Source organism: Struthio camelus, chromosome 1 (genome assembly GCF_040807025.1).
Source record: "Struthio camelus isolate bStrCam1 chromosome 1, bStrCam1.hap1, whole genome shotgun sequence".
NCBI classification, from domain to species: domain Eukaryota; kingdom Metazoa; phylum Chordata; class Aves; order Struthioniformes; family Struthionidae; genus Struthio; species Struthio camelus.
This window is the reverse complement of record NC_090942.1, coordinates 93,248,665-93,264,298: the sequence shown is the minus strand read 5'-3', so window position 1 is coordinate 93,264,298 and position 15,634 is coordinate 93,248,665. Positions and strand designations below refer to the sequence as shown.

The 15,634-nt window shown below is 42.9% G+C and overlaps 1 protein-coding gene across 2 annotated transcripts in view; it reads right to left on the bottom strand.

Annotated features, from left to right (window-relative positions):
- GSK3B (glycogen synthase kinase 3 beta) overlaps window positions 1-15,634 on the bottom strand; it is a 152,192-nt gene that overhangs the window by 10,098 nt on the left and 126,460 nt on the right. Inside the window, exons 9-11 of one of the 2 annotated variants that reach the window (XM_068958145.1) lie at window positions 12,639-12,677; window positions 9,961-10,147; window positions 3,687-3,785 (exon numbers count right to left, since the gene is read on the bottom strand). In XM_068958145.1, coding sequence (XP_068814246.1) covers window positions 3,687-3,785; window positions 9,961-10,147; window positions 12,639-12,677 — 325 coding nt within the window. The remainder of the gene's footprint in view (window positions 1-3,686; window positions 3,786-9,960; window positions 10,148-12,638; window positions 12,678-15,634) is intronic. The other variant, XM_068958154.1, reaches the window with a different exon arrangement.

The window sequence follows — 15,634 nt, the reverse complement described above, 5'->3', positions numbered from 1 at the left end:
ATCGATGGCCAGTATAATCTGCAGAACGCTATCACACCATTTCAAGCATGGGCCTGTAATTCCCCTCTTGCTTTTCTTCCGCTTTGCTTTAGACATGCCACTATGCCACAGAGAATTTCTCGTTATTTGGTTGAATTTCCTAACGCTAGTGCAGCAAGGCTTCACACGCCCACTGCAAAGGCAGCTTCCATTAGTGCAGCGAGTCCATCTTTATACCTCCAGAGAAGAGGAAATTTAGAGCAAACACATTTCTTAACGCTCAAAAATTAAATACAGTAATCCCCCTGTACATAACATCATGATCCCAGGATGAATGGTGCACTGAGCTATTCAAATCACCACCGTGCACCTATCAGTTAGTAACTATTACCCATTTCAGATAACTTTTAAACATTGTAATTTTAGCTTGAGTGTAAGTATTTCTGCGAGTTTTAAAAGGGAGCCATGTAACCTTGTGTAGTTAAAATAACTCCTTGGAAAGAGTGATCAATGGGAAAAGTGTGGGCGAAGCAGTTACATGAAAAAAGCAATTTGCAAAGATATCACCATGTAAGTAATGGAGAAAACACATTCACAAAAACAAACAGAAGACTCTCCTTTGGTGTAGACTGCGCCAATCCAGATGCTAAGCCAGGTTAAATCAAGATGAAAACTAGATGCTGACTATGGTTACAATTATATTCATAATACCATCTCTATACTGGGTACGTTCATGGACTCAGTAAAAGTTGGAAAAACTGGAAAAGAAAAGCTGATTGTAAATCCACAGAACTAAGCTGAACCTGGCACCGATATGCAACCTTTATGTTTTTTTAATGCGTTACACACACAAGGGGCCAGTATTATTATAGAGGCAAAGTCCCTTTTATAAAGTCATACAAATGGAAAGAAAACTAAAAGAAACTCTTAAAAGGTACAAAGAAAAAATAGCTGTGCAGATCTGCACCATGTTACACGTTTATTAGCATACAGGCTGGTATTGCTGACTTGATGAAACTTGGGACTGTTTAAGTAGTATGTTGAAAAGCCAATCTCTCCATCTCAACACTGCTGCTAACTCTCTCAGCAAACATTATTTTGCTAGACTTGGGACAAACAGATATTACTTTTCTGGTTATTCTCTACTCCTGACTCAGCTTTGTATATAAAAAAAAGGTTCTTGACAAGTAGCAGTGTTTTATACCTTATCACAAAGCTGCAATCCTGACGTTGCTGCATAGCAACACGACAGCTATGAAAACTGTGTAAGTGACCACGGGCAGGTAAAAAAGGCCTAGCTGGACCACCTGCAGGGACGGAGCAGCAAGCTCCGGTTCAAGTTACATGCTCCTGCGCCTCGAGCTTACGGAGCAGGTCGACTGTTCCTGAACACAGCAGCGGACACATGAACTTCAGTATCACTTCTATTTGCTAGAGGGAGACAAAAGTAACACACTTTTAAAGTGGATCATCGTTTTGCCCCTTTTAATTGCCTCGAGATCTATATTTTGCTGTGCCATCACCACTGGAAAAGCAGTTTCTGAACTTGTACTGCTTATTCACAAGAGCAAACATTTTGCAGAAAAGCATCCTGCCTAGTGGCATGCCCAAGGTTAGGTGGCAGCTTTACTCTCATACTGCTTTAAGAGTTATTTAAAAATTAGGATTTTATTGGGATGGGCAGGGGAAGATGAGATCCACTCGAAGAAACTCTGCTGCCAAGTGTAGCATCAGCATGCAAAGCAAAACAGATTAACATAATCTCATACGGGACATAATCCTAAAATCATAACTCTGACGAGGCTCCCACTGCCTGCCGTGAGAACCCCACGCGCGTAAGAAGCTACAAAGGAACGGCTCTAAGGTCAGCAGAACAGCTGCAGAGCAGAAACCCAAAGCTGCAAGCTGTCCAATACTGAACTTAATTTCACAATTGCTTTCCAAGTTGCAAGGATCTTTTTTTTGTTTTCGAACTAGGAATAAGAGATCCTATCCCAACTCAGCAATATAGAGCTGCTAACAGATGGATTAAAATTTTTGACATCAGTAAGGCTTTTTTTTTTTTTTTTAATACTATTGTTTAAATATAGGACTTGGCCTAATGTGTTTTTCCCTTGCATGAACTCTTGGAAGGTGCTGGGTGAAGAGAGACTTTTTCTCTTAATCTAATTCATTCCTCAAGACTGTTGCACCTGGGAAAAGAGAATTCCTCAGAAAGACAAGAAAAAGGACACTAAATGAAACAGTATTTTTCAGAGGACTTAAAATAATTTTCCATGCTTGTATTTTGCAGTTCTTCAGTCATTTTTACTACTTTTATCTGTTTTTCCCTCCCCTCACTCCTGTTGTTGAGCAACAGATGCACCATAAAAGGGAAACAGAGAATATGACTATTTGCAAAATGCTGCCAACTGTACAAAACAAACATAATAAGTTTTAAAATACCAAATTTGCTTTTCTCCTAAATTTGAGGCGCATAAATTGCATGGGCTACATCTTTTATCTGTTGGTACTACATTTCCAGACAGAAGCCTAACTCTTGAAGCTGGTTGTGTCTATCTGACCTGGACTACCAAAATGTTTCTGTAAACCCAAGGTATAGCAGTCCTTAGTGGCTAGAACAAGCACATCGAAACCCAGGTTACTGTCTGATAGATCAACCTGCAAACGCTTTCCTGCCTCTTTTGAGAATACCTTTACAACGGGGCTTCTCCTCAGTCAGCTGTCTTACACTGACTAAGCGCCCTGCACCTCCAAAGCGGATCACAGCCCTGTGCAAACAGGATTGATGTGCATACAAGATACAGATTCAACCCCACCCATTTCAGTTTGCCTTTGGTTGCCCGAGCCCCCAGATGGCCCCGCTGCTGTGCTGACTCAGGGCTGAGTCAGAGCAAGAGTGCCACGTACACCTCCGCCACATCCTGCAGCACCTGGGATTTTCTTTGGGAGTCTCCCAACTGATACTGCGCAGCTTTTAAGCTCTCATTAGAAACCTAACAATATGGCATGGCTACCAGCCAACAGTGAGCTTTTAAAAGGTTTCTGACAGAAACGAAAGAGAGAGAGAGATGGAGAAGAAAGCCGCTCAGTGCTGGACAAAACCCAAAAGCATCTACCTCGTACCCAAGGGTGACATGAGCAAACTCGGTAAGAAGCAACGGCAACTACTTAGATGAGGTAGTGAGCACACTGAGGGTGAACTCCCTGACAACACTTTTGTAAGCGCTGATGTCTTTCGCACTGGAGAAAAAATTCCCTCCACCCACGCTCCACAGAGGCTATGTTTACTGATACAGCCATTTCTTTTCTTCCAACTCACTCCTGCTTAACACAGTCAGTATTTATCTCAGACTGGCTGAGAGCTTAGAAATTAGATGCAAACCACTTCACAAGGATCGCTAAAAACCAGGCGAGATTATTTTTGCCATAGCGGAAGTCTGAATGAGACAGACTGACAAACTCAACAGCAGAACATGGAGTCTAAATGACCTGGGTTAGGATTTGCGTTAGCATGGCCCAAGAGGCTGCAGCTAATCTAATAAGCTTACAGGGAGGCTAGGATTAATCCTTCCTTCCTTGCCATTCACCCCAAGGGTCTCCATGACTCAGAGGCTGGTAAACGAAGGGATGTGACTGGAGAGGGAGCGAGGGAGAGGAGAGGAGGGAGGGAGGAGGCAGGCAGGCAGGCAGGGGCACGTTCTCACCTGAGGCTGCTGTAGCGTTTGTAGGGGTGGAAGCGGCTGCTTGATTCCGGGCATGAGCAGGGATGAGGATCGAAGCCAGAGATGGGTTACTTGACAGTTCTGGAGGGGAGGGGGAACAAACAGAGTTAGCTCATCGTTCATCAAGAACCCCGCATGCAGGTTTAACTCCTCAGGTTTCCTCAGTAACCGTAACCTCGGATGAAACGCATGCCTGCGCAGCCGAAGATCACGTTACGTTTTCTTTCTTTGCTTATGAGCAAGAGGAAACCCACAGTGATATTTGGCGAGGAAGTCTCCAGAGCAAGACTGTCAAAGCTACAAGTAGTGACACACGGGAATTATCTCCTAGGGAAAGAAAGCAGCTTGGGAGCTAGCAAAGAACCGATCGAGCCTGTTCCTTGGAAACAGCCTGAAAAATGCTATTCCCTTCACAAACCCACTTGCAATCAGCCTAAAGGAGAAGGCTGATAACAACGGTGGTGCTGCTTCGGACAGTGGTTCAGCAAGCAGGAAGCTGCCACAGTTGCTCCAAGAGCTTGAGGGATTCAGTTCTTTGGCTCGCTCAAGCTCCACTCGTCAAGGACCCAGGAACCCAAGCCTGATCACAGAGCGGTCTCCTTGAGGCCAAGGAGAGATGACATCTCCTTTAAAAGCACGGGGAAAGGCAAAGGGAGTTGGTTTGCTGGGTAATTTAAACGGACAACAAAATAACACAATCACTCTTTCTGAAGACATTAGCTGAAGAAAAAAAAAAGTCATGTCTTTTAGGCTCCAAATATAGCTTCAGCAATTATCAGAATGAGAAACAGGCATTTTAACCACAACCATGGGAGGATTAAGATCTTGGTATATAATGGGGCAGAGCTGGCTAGGCCAACAAATGACAACCTTCTGGCACTCCTTCAAGAGCATCTCGTGCCTCCCAGCAGGTGGGACACAGCCACGACAAGCCAGGTCCTGCTCGCTGCAGGAACAGGAGCGACCATCTCTCGAGAAAACAACATCCACTTAAAAGGATGCGGGCAGCCAACTTGGGGAAGGAGGAGACTGACAACTTTTGGAGCTCCAAGAGGTCAGCTGGAGGAGACATGAAAGCAGACACATTTTAACATAAGACCTCCAGATAGAAAGGGCTGCACAGAAACCAATCCAAGCCACGCCACGGGTGCAGTAAGGTGGTTTTGTACCTAGTCTTCACTAACTACCTGGATTCGTTTTTAAGAGCCTACTGCTTTTCTTTAACACAAGCTTTAAATTTAGGGCCTAAAAGCATCAGTTGTCTATTTGGTGATTTTTTTGGCATTAAAGTTAACTTTAGAAGGATCAAGAAGAACTGCTGGGAAGGCAAGATAGGGAAGGCTCTCACCCACTTACAAGCCTCTAATTAACACATATTTTGAAACTGTATTTCAACACTCAGGAATACAAGTTCCGGTCTAGAACCAAACAGAAGTTGCTACGTTATCAGCAACCTATCGAAGCGGTCCTGTAACACTACATTAAAGGCTAATCACACTTAGCCCTTCTAGAAAACTTCAACATTCAGAGCATTTGTACAAATACTAGTCTTCAAACTCATAACAGAAACAAATATAGCTTCCATTTTACAGAAAAATAAACTGAAGAAGTATGTGCCCACCAGTGTCAAAGCTGAATACCAGTGATAAATCTGTATTTTAATGCTGGTTCTATCTTGGCTATCAGGGCTCTGCACCAGAAAATGTTGCTCCTTTAGTATTATCTCCAAAGCTATTTCTCAAATCTATTATAGGGAATCTGCTGCTTACCTCATTCTTTCCTACAGTTTATTATCTGCACGCACTCTTTTCTGCTCATCACTGGCAGTAACATGGGACCACTACCCACAGAAAAGCGGAGCCAAAATGTCGATGAAAGCAAATAACATCTGTTACCTTTTGGTGCTAAGCTCTATGCCGACTGCACCACTGCAGCCATATTCCCAGGGTCAGAGAAGCACCTGCTCTGACAGAACAGCGTTGCTGCAACGATACTTTGATCCCATTATGATTCTTCCCATACTTTCACACAACACTGTCAGAATATCCAAATCCAATCCAATTCCCATTATGGAATATATACAGGTTCTTTGGTTGTTTTTAAGGCAAACGCGAGTGTTTCTCTGAAGCTACCTTAAGGAACGTGCATAGAGACTAGAAGGCTGATATTGTTCGCGCCTTCAGAAACCTCATGCTTCCTTTCTTGGAGTGAAGTTCCTTAAATTCAGGATGCTCTGAATGTCTTCTTGGTGCTTCAGTTAGAGGAGCAGTTCAATTCAGACAAGAAATAACCAAAGAAAATTGAGCTCTTTGGGCTGAAGTTTAATAAGAGCTTTGCTTTAGAACTTGTTTGAATTTTTGTTCTTCCAGATCTTTGTGGCTAACACATCTGGGAGGATCACACGCCTCAATACTGTAGAAAAGGCTTGATCTCTGGTATCTGCAGTACGCTTGAAATATTGAGCACCTCTGTTCTCAATGATTTTCAATCCAATATTTGAACAAGCTCCTGAACTGTAGCCTGCTTATCTAAATCAAACGTAAAATTCAGGGCTGTGCTACTACAACCAATATTGCTGCAAGAAGGTACTGCTATCAAAGTATTTCAGACAAGGTTTTCTATACTATGATGCTAACACAGCAGCCGTCCCAAACCATTTACTACAGCCAACTCCCATTTAGGTCAGCTGGGGGGACAACTTTGGCTTTCTCCTGACCCAATTGTGACGTTTGCAGCCAGTTTACGTCTCCAGTAAGGAACAGGAATCAAATATTGCAGTTTTACCAGGACACCAGGTTATCTTCACTTTATTCCCCAAATGCAATACAAGATTTTAAGCTGCGAAATAGTTCAGCGCTCATTTTCAGTGTCATTACGTTAGATATTTCAACACTCCCAGAATCCACTGGAAAAAGGTTTTGTATCATGTTTGCTTTAGCAAAATAACCAGCTTTCCATGTACCTGAAGTTACTCCAGCAGTTTTTCCTCAACCTAGAAGACTGTTGGAATCAGCACAAATTTCATACTTTTCCTTTCTTGCCCCCCCACCCCCAATTGCTGTAAGCAGAAACATTCTGTTAAAAGAAAGCTGGGTGGCACTCATATGGTCACACTAAGGATTTCTGGTCAGAATGAAACAGGTTAGAAATGAAGGTTTTAATAGTAAAAAAAACAAAAACAAAAACAAAAACAAGTCTGCCTTATTTTTTACTGATTAAAAAAATCACACTACCTAAAAGATGTTTGCCGTCAAGAAGTACAACATCCAACTCTAAAGCGCTGAATCACGGAAGAATTTTACAGTCACTCATGGCGAACATGGAACAACAGTGACATTCTGGGGTCCAGCACAATCATTGACATGTTATAAGATGTTGAGCAAATGGCAGTCATTTCACAGATTGTTTGAAAATTCAGCTTCTCAGAGAAGATTGCTTTCTCTTCAGCTGTTCTGCAGGTCTAAAAGTCACTGAAACGCAGCACTCTGGCTGCTGGAGATACCTGCTTGGGGGATTTTTTTTTTTTTTTTCCCTCCTCCAAACCCCAGTCAGCACATAAGGTTGGTTTACATACTAAGAGAAACTTACAGGCAAGAATAAGAATGATCAGATAAAGCTCTCTTCAATAAATCTCATCTCAGTAATAAAGGAAGCATCTATATGCCCCAAAACTACTACTGGCAGTCAGTCAAAAAGCATAATCTTCTATATATTTTCACTGCTTTTTTTCTAGGCTCTCTCTGAACAGCAGAAATGCCCAGCTCAGCAGGTTCGGTATGACACCTAGGTTTTTTTCTGAAAATCAGTCCAACACATTAATAACCAGATTTATGCTATTTCCAATAGTTTTGCCTTCAAGCCTTCTGCAGCTACCTTGTACTTCACGGGTTTCAAGACAACTGGATATAGCCAACCAAAACACTTCATACTGCCTGATAAAAGCGAATGCCGTTCAAAACAAAAGGTCATCTTTCATAACTTTCTAAATTACCACAGATGATGCTATCACCACATCCGATTTCCAGTAACCTGATCTATTTCCCAGTTGTGATTTCTGCTCTGGACTGGCAAATTTGACGGGGATGTGTGCAATCAGGCTAAAGCGCTAAGACTTCCCAATAGTCATGGAAGGATAGAAAGGTCCTCGCATATCTTGAGGGCATATTCAGGACTGCTGCCCACACAAGACTTAGCACTACTCATTTTCTGATCACATAGGTGTTAAAATCATTGAGCTGAGCGCTTTACTCTTTTTTTTTTTGTTCATTTTTAAACACTCTGATTAGTTTTTTGAGTTTGGCTGGTGATTTACAACAGAGCTTATTTCAAAATGCATTAGTGACCAGCATCTGTCCTGCTTTCCCTCTTTAGGTACTAAAACTGGCACCTGCTGATAACAGAAACCTCCTTGAATATTAAGGAACTTTCCCCCTCCAGAACAAATTTTTCTTGCCATCCCCTTAAGTCAACGTGCAAGGGGAGAGCATGTCAGCTAACCACACGGATGTCTGAAGACAACACTTCACTGAGGGTTGAAGGATGACAAATTAGGAGCTACAAATTTGCCTGAGGATTAGGGTAGCTTATGCAGCAGCTCCTGCACTGCCTTGAGAAATCAGAGACACGTTCTCGATAAATGCACATTTATTTTCCTCTACAAAGTTTTAAAAGAACTCACTGTAGAGCTTTCAAGCCTTTTTTAAAAAGAAAACTTGCTTTCATGTAGTAGATGGGCATCATGCTAGCATAATTAAAAATAATCATTGTTTAATAATAAAATTAATAATAAATACATTTAGAAAGAACAAGCATTGAAGCTATATTAACATATTGGGATCAAAACCATCTTCACTGCTGGAGGTAGCCTTAGAGTGGGGGAAAAAAGGCAATTCCTGAATATTATAACATGGTAGGATCTTTAATATAACTGCTAAATTCATATAGCTCAATTCATATAGCCAGATGTAGGAACCAGCACAAGGGACAGTGACCCGAAAGCACAGGCTGTTTTCACAGTACCAGCAACACCTGTGCAATGCTGGGAGACACTGTTGACACTGTTTTGCTGGTCTGTTAAAAACGCTAACAGCTCCAAAGCTTTCTCCCCTCAGATTTAAGAAAGCTCCACGTGTGCCTTACTAAAATTACTTTCAAAACATTTTTTTCAAGGTGTGCATGCCCTGGAAATGTTAAACCATATATTAATGTATATTTACTTCCTGCAAGATAGTGATTCAAAACAAGTTAAAAGTTCATGCTTAAATACTGTTTTGTATAGAAACAACTTAGGTACAGTTACTTTTGTAGTTACTATTATTAAAGAAAAGGACTCCATATGTTCAAGGACGGTGTTCTGCTTCACATCTTGGCAGATGGGCACTGCACGTACTAAAGAGTCTGAAAAATTATACTGATGCTAACCGAAGCAAAAGGTGTTTTAGACTTCCAACAGAAAATGCACATGTATCTATCCTCACACAAAAGGTGAGAACTGGGAGCTAATCACTTTTAAAAAGTGCTGTAAAATAAATTACTAGCAAATCTGTACATCATACTTCTCGCATTCTCTATCTTGGCAGGCAAAACTGTTCTATGGGGATATCAGCTTTATATTTCTGAATTCTATGAAAGTATACAGGAATGGTTTTAAAATTTGATACTGGTTTGGCTTCAGATAAAGGAGTTGGCTGTTTCTCATTTTTACAGTTTCTAAATTACTGAGTCAATATAACGCCAGCTGAACTGTGCAGTGCATAAAGTCTGGACAGTGAGGCCCCCGTATTTATCTCACTTCCAGAACCAAAATGGACAGCAACACCAAAAACTTCTCTGCCAAATCTGGTGTGCATTACTCCTTGCTATGGCGTTTCGGCTATCAAGGTGCAGGATCATCTTTAAAATGATCAAATAGTCTCCACGGTCCATTGACTGTGGTTTTTCACACAAAACCATCAACTGGCTCTCAAACACTAAATTGCAAATGTAAACTCTTCATGCAATCAGACAGTAACAACCTTCAGTCACCCAGACTAAATTCAAATCAAAGGCACTACATATCTGGAAATCCCCTAGCTCATTTCTCCAAGTCCCCCTTCCCATCTCTTTTTGAGCTGGATGGCTGGTTTCACAACTGTTTAATACCCTTAGTCCTGCTTGGAGTTTTTTATTTTTGAGGGAATGACACCCACATTACAGAGAACATTCATCATCACAGTGCTTCTTCCCAAAGAAGGGATCTTCAACGCTCACAGACTACCTTGAGTGGTGAAATTGAAGAGTGCAGGTTTCTCTCGCCCATTTGGTAACTTGACGTTTGGGTCCCGTAGTTCATCGAAGAAAGAGTGTGCACACGCCTCCAGGGGAGTCAGGCGGGCAGTGGGGGTGTACTCCAACAGACGGCTACATAGCGCAATTGCTTCTGGTGGAGTGCGGGGCCGGAAGACCTAAAAAACAAGCAAGGAGAAACAGGTTGTCTGGGTACGTTTCTTTTCTTTGCCAACCAGAAGCAAGTCAGAGCAATTAAACCTCTCACTGACCAACAAGTAGGAACAACCTGATGTTTGCAATCAAAGGTCTCCAGGGAGGATGGGAAAAATCCAGCTCCTAGGGTCGAGAAAGGGTTAATTGCAAAGTCTTGCACTCAAGTGAAGGTGCAATGCCAGCAAGAAGACTTCATGAGAGCGCACTCAGAAAAACAACTTGAAGAACAAAAGGGGAAACTCATTCAAAAATCATAACAAACACACACAGGTGCTATCAGCCATGCATATGGGGTGGAGTGAGGTGGGGGGAGAAAGGTTCAAATGAGCAGGATTCACTGGATGTAAAAACTGAATAGGGCCCCACTATATATATATATATATATATATATATATGCACACATATGTTCTTTTTTCCTAGTGGATGAAGCCTTACTAACCACTGACTTTTGCAGGCAGGCAGGTCAGATTGTTGCTATGGAGGCTGCTGCTCAACTTTGGAGAACAACAAGGAAAGCAAGGGTGGGGTGCAGGAAACGTCTGGCTCTAATTTGCAAGTTACTCCTTCCTTGACCTTATTCTGGCAAGTCATTCCCATAAATTTATTGAGATAACTCCTGCACATTTGGTATTTGTAAGGACAACTGAAAGTTGTGTCAAGAGAACCAACTGTTTCCCTCTAGCAGATTTATTTATTTATTTTTTACCTTGAGCGATTGCAAAACAGAGTTCACAGCAGTTCCTCGCTGAGCTGAATTTCAAACCTCCAAGAACAGCTCTATACACCCCAAATCACCCCCCCCCATCCCAATCTTCCTCTCTCAATATGTCAAAAGCAAAATGCAAGTTCATCATGTACGTGACCTAGGTGGCCTCTCCGAGCACTGATCTCTCACTACGTTACAGGTGAAATACAGGCTGGGGGAGAAGGGAGCAGGGTGGGTGAGAGTGTTAAAATCTGATGCCAGCATTTTTGACAAAAATTGAGCCAATCCAAAATGCTTTCGTACCAATGCAGGTGAACCCAAACCACACAGCACCAAGGAGCAAAGTTAGTGCACAACATGCTAACTAACTGCAGACTAGGAACTTGCACAGGCACCGTGTAAGTAGGTTTTAAACCAAAAGACACATATGCTGTCATGAGCGAAGATCAAACACCAAGGCTACGTTTTCTAGAAACGGCAGTTTTCTCCCCTTGGTGCCCAGCTGGCTCGGGGGCCCCTGAGTTAGGTCTAAGGCGTTCTGCACTAACTCGCATGGCAGCGAATCCCGACTCGTGGAGCCAACGAGCCCAGCACCGAGGGAGCAGCCTTGCTCTCTCAAACCGGCTTGCTGCGAAACGAAACCCAGCAAGAGGTTTAGCACGAGGCCCGCAGGCACGAAAGCAAAGACTTCCGCTCAACGCCGCGGCCCAGCTGCTGCAAGCGCCGCTGGCGGGGAAGTCGGGCCGCCGTCCGCGCCACGGACACGCTTCTAGGCGGAGGGGCGGCCAAAGCCGCTCTTCTCTGCGGTGTCGAGACCCATCGCCTCCAGAGTCCGGATTACTGACCACAGCGCAAGGGGGACCCAAGCGCCCGACTCCCAAGTCGCAGCCTGACCGTAACAAAAGGAAAGGCTATCCCCAATGCTAAAAAACACCCTGAAATTTTGACCTAGTGGTAACTAGCATAACTGCACGTGTCTTGGGGCAAAAAACACAGGAGTGAAGTCGCTTGAGTTTTTACCCTGAGGTAAAACTATTGAGGTCTTTCCCTTTTACCTTCTTCACTGATGCTTGACCAGGCTTGATTTACCACAGCGTGAAACAAAAATATTTTACTCTTAGCTGTGTTGTTTCCCCCCACTCTCAGGACAGCTCACGTTTATCAGTTACCATGCAGACAAAAAACAAACAAACAAAAAACAGCCCCCCCTTCCCCCCAAGGCAAAGACAACAACTGCTCATCTTAAGTAAATTATTAGGCAGTGTCACAGATCTGCTATCTGTAAAAGGACCCTTGTTGGTCCACTCGGTTAAAAAAAAAAAAAACTTCATTTTCACCTCAGTGAAACCCCAACATCCGTTTCTTAAACTCTGTTTGAAACCTGCTCACCCTGCAGCTGGACTCAGCAATCAGTGGCTGGAAGTAGGCACTTACTCTAGTCCACCCTCACTGTTTCAGAGCCGGGGAAGGAAAAGGGGGAAGAAAGAAAAAAAAAAAAAAGAAAGAAAGAAAAAAGAAACCCTCACGCATCCTCCCCCCGCGATAAGTGGCGATTAAAACATGAAGCGAGTTGCAGATCTATGCCTGTCTAATCTTGACCACCTTGTGTTAAAACATTCCCCTGGCCGCTGCCTCAAGGATGCTATCTGGACTCCGGTTTTCCACTTCTAGCATTTCTCTCTCCCTTTTTTTTTTTTTTTTTTGCCAAGACTAGGCCTAATAGTTTGAAAAAACGTTTAAGTACATACCCGTACTCCTGAGGTGAAATGTCCTGTTCCTGACGAGTCCTAAAGATGATAATGCAGTGAAATAATCCAAACAGGGGGAGTCAATCCAAAAGAGAATAGTCCAGCAAGGAAAAATATATCCAATATTATAAGAAATCCATGGTGTGGGGGACATAGAAAATGTTTATACAATTAGAAACTTTAAACATCAGTCTCCATAGCAGCAAGTCCAACTTCACCACAGTGTATGCCAAAAAATTGATTGTGCAATGGTGAGGCATAGTATAGAAACATCTCTATATTAAATTTATGTTCCAATGCCAGTGCATTTACTAAAAAAATAAAAAAAATTGAAATTAAAACTCTAACTTGAACTAAAAGGGTAATTGAAATCCCCATCATAAAGAATTTTCAGTCCTTGGTCCTGGATATAAATGTCCATAGACACCGGGGCCAAATCAGCTCGTCTCCATAGGTGCATCCCACTTGTAAATCTTTCCCAGAGACACAATGCAAACGTTTTTTTCCAAAAAAATCCAAACCCTTACCAATTTATAATTTGTGCTGAAGAGAAAATAAAAATCCATATTTTGAATTTGGCTGTTTTTAATTTGCGTGAGCTATGAGTGCATCAGGCCGCCGCGGATTATTCTCCATTTTGGATTGACTTCCCCACCAATGGATTTTGTTGGCTGACGTGATCTCTTTAGGATGCTTCAGGAACTGGACATACCACCTCAGGAGTGCGGGTATGGCCTTAATTTCTCTCTAGCGTGGGTTTGTCCCCGTCATACCGTCGCACCCGTGACTTAAGAATTTTTCCTCTCAATTTGCCTCCCCCCATCCCGCTTTTCAATAACGCAAAAAAAAAAAAAAAAGAAAAGAAAAGAAAAAAAATCAAAGCAAAAACCCTGCGTCTTTCAGCTCTTCTAATTCAACACAGTTCCACCAGAAATTCTGCCCAATTCACCCACCGAGAACTACACAAGAGGCTGCAGCACTCAGACATCAAGAGCAAGGGACGGTCACAGTCGCAGGTGAAGGGCATGACAGCTTGCACGCCGCCACTGCAGCACAAGGCAGCGGCGGCGGCGCGAGGGCGACCTGCCGTCGGCGCTCGCTCGGGCCCAAGCCGCAGGAGGGCAGACGGCAGGACGCGCCCTTTGCTGTGAACCCCCCCCCCCCTTCGCCTCGATTTTATGCTTCAGCGAGAGTTTCGTCCGCAGTGTAGTTCTCAGTGAGGGAATCGATTTTAGTCAATAATCCGCGGATTCTTTTTAGTCTGCGGACTAAAATTTAGTGCACGGACTAAAATCCGGCCCATCGGAGAGAAGTCTATCTCAATCTAAAATACATCTAGGTGAAAGCAAAAAGAAAAAAAAAAGAAAGAAAAAAAAAAGGAGAAAGGAGAAAAAAAAGGAAAAAAAGCTAAGTGCACAAAGTAAAGTATTTGGGCAGACTAACGTTTAGTATGCAGACTAAATATGGCCGGGCAAAATGCACAGCAAGTCCACAAACAAAAACAAAAATAAAACACTGACAGGAACTTTTAAAGCAATCAAATACTACCCCACCTGCGCAGCAATTCATTTTTCTAAAATGAAACAAGACCTTTTGTAAGGCTATTGGCCCGCACGAGGGATTGAAGGCTCAAGTTTTCATTTTAAAAAATGAACTTGTTTTGGAGATAAACAAATGCAAAAAAAAAAGTCTTTACATCCAATATTCTTCAAGGAAAATTTGCACTTGCGTAACTCAAAAACTCTTGTTTCTGCAAAGCAAATGAATTTCAGGCTGAGACCCAGGTTGCTGGTTTTTGGATGAGTGTCAAATCTCTGAATGATCATGTAAAATGGAAATGCTGACTCATCCAAAACCACATTTCCCCCCCCCCCCCCCCCCCCAAACTTCTTCTTCGTTATTCTGCCCCTTAGATCCCAATGAATCTATACCTCACCACAAAGCTGAGGGACCGGTGCGAGTCATTTCTGTGTTCAGGCATGCCGGTGATGCTCGAACGCTAACAGACCGTAGCAGCTAGATGGCAAGGCCAAACACGCTGTCTCTCTCCTTTCTATGTCACGCTGCTGTCAGTGTGACTTTTTTTTTAATGCGAGTCTCTCCTCATTTTTCAGGACCTACCACTCTGCCATCAACATTTTTGAAAATGACTGCCAGGTTTAAACGCCTCTGGTATGCCACTCTCCTCCCATCCCCCAATGACCTGAATTTAGATGAAGTCTTGGTACACAAGCAGAGCATATGCATTTTTATCTTCCTAATTTCAAAAAGTTTCTATTGGCCTTTCTGAATTTGAAAATTTTTCTGCACCGAAAGATGAAAGAAAAAGGACGGAAAGCCCAGGATACTCTTATTTCGCTATGCTCACATCAGCATTCAGCTCTCAAATGAAACCACACGGGGTAAGGGCTAAGTATTGTTTCAGCAGAATGGTTGGTCTGACTTTCATTCACGGCCATTCTTAAACCAGACTTTTCATGCACAACACGGAGAGCTGTCTTCTTGGTCTAATTACGCACCAAAGCCAAAGCTTCACAATGTTGCACCAAGGTGCTCTTCTAGCCGGTATGTATTAAAAGACATTACTTCATGCTATCCACTGCTGTGCGTTTCCCGTGCAGGCTGCGAATGCTGTTAGCATGCTGCACTCTCTAAGAGAGCAGAGGCTTATTAAAATGACATCTGTTGCTAACACATCAAGTTTATGACACCGCAGTTAAAAATTTCCTCATCAGCTTCAGAGACTTGTATTTTGCCAGGAACCACCCACACCACCGACTCAGGCTGACAGTCTGGGCACATCTCCTTTCAGTTTGTAAGCGCGTTTTTGACGGCACATGCCCCAGACTGGGAAGGAGGGTGATCAAGTCTCTTTGGAAATACTTCAATATTAGGTAACAGAGAAAGCTCTTCCCTTCCACCAAAAGCTCGCACTGCTTACAGGTGATCAAAGTTGTCAGATGTAGGACATGACCCTTTAATCAATTCTTTTAAAA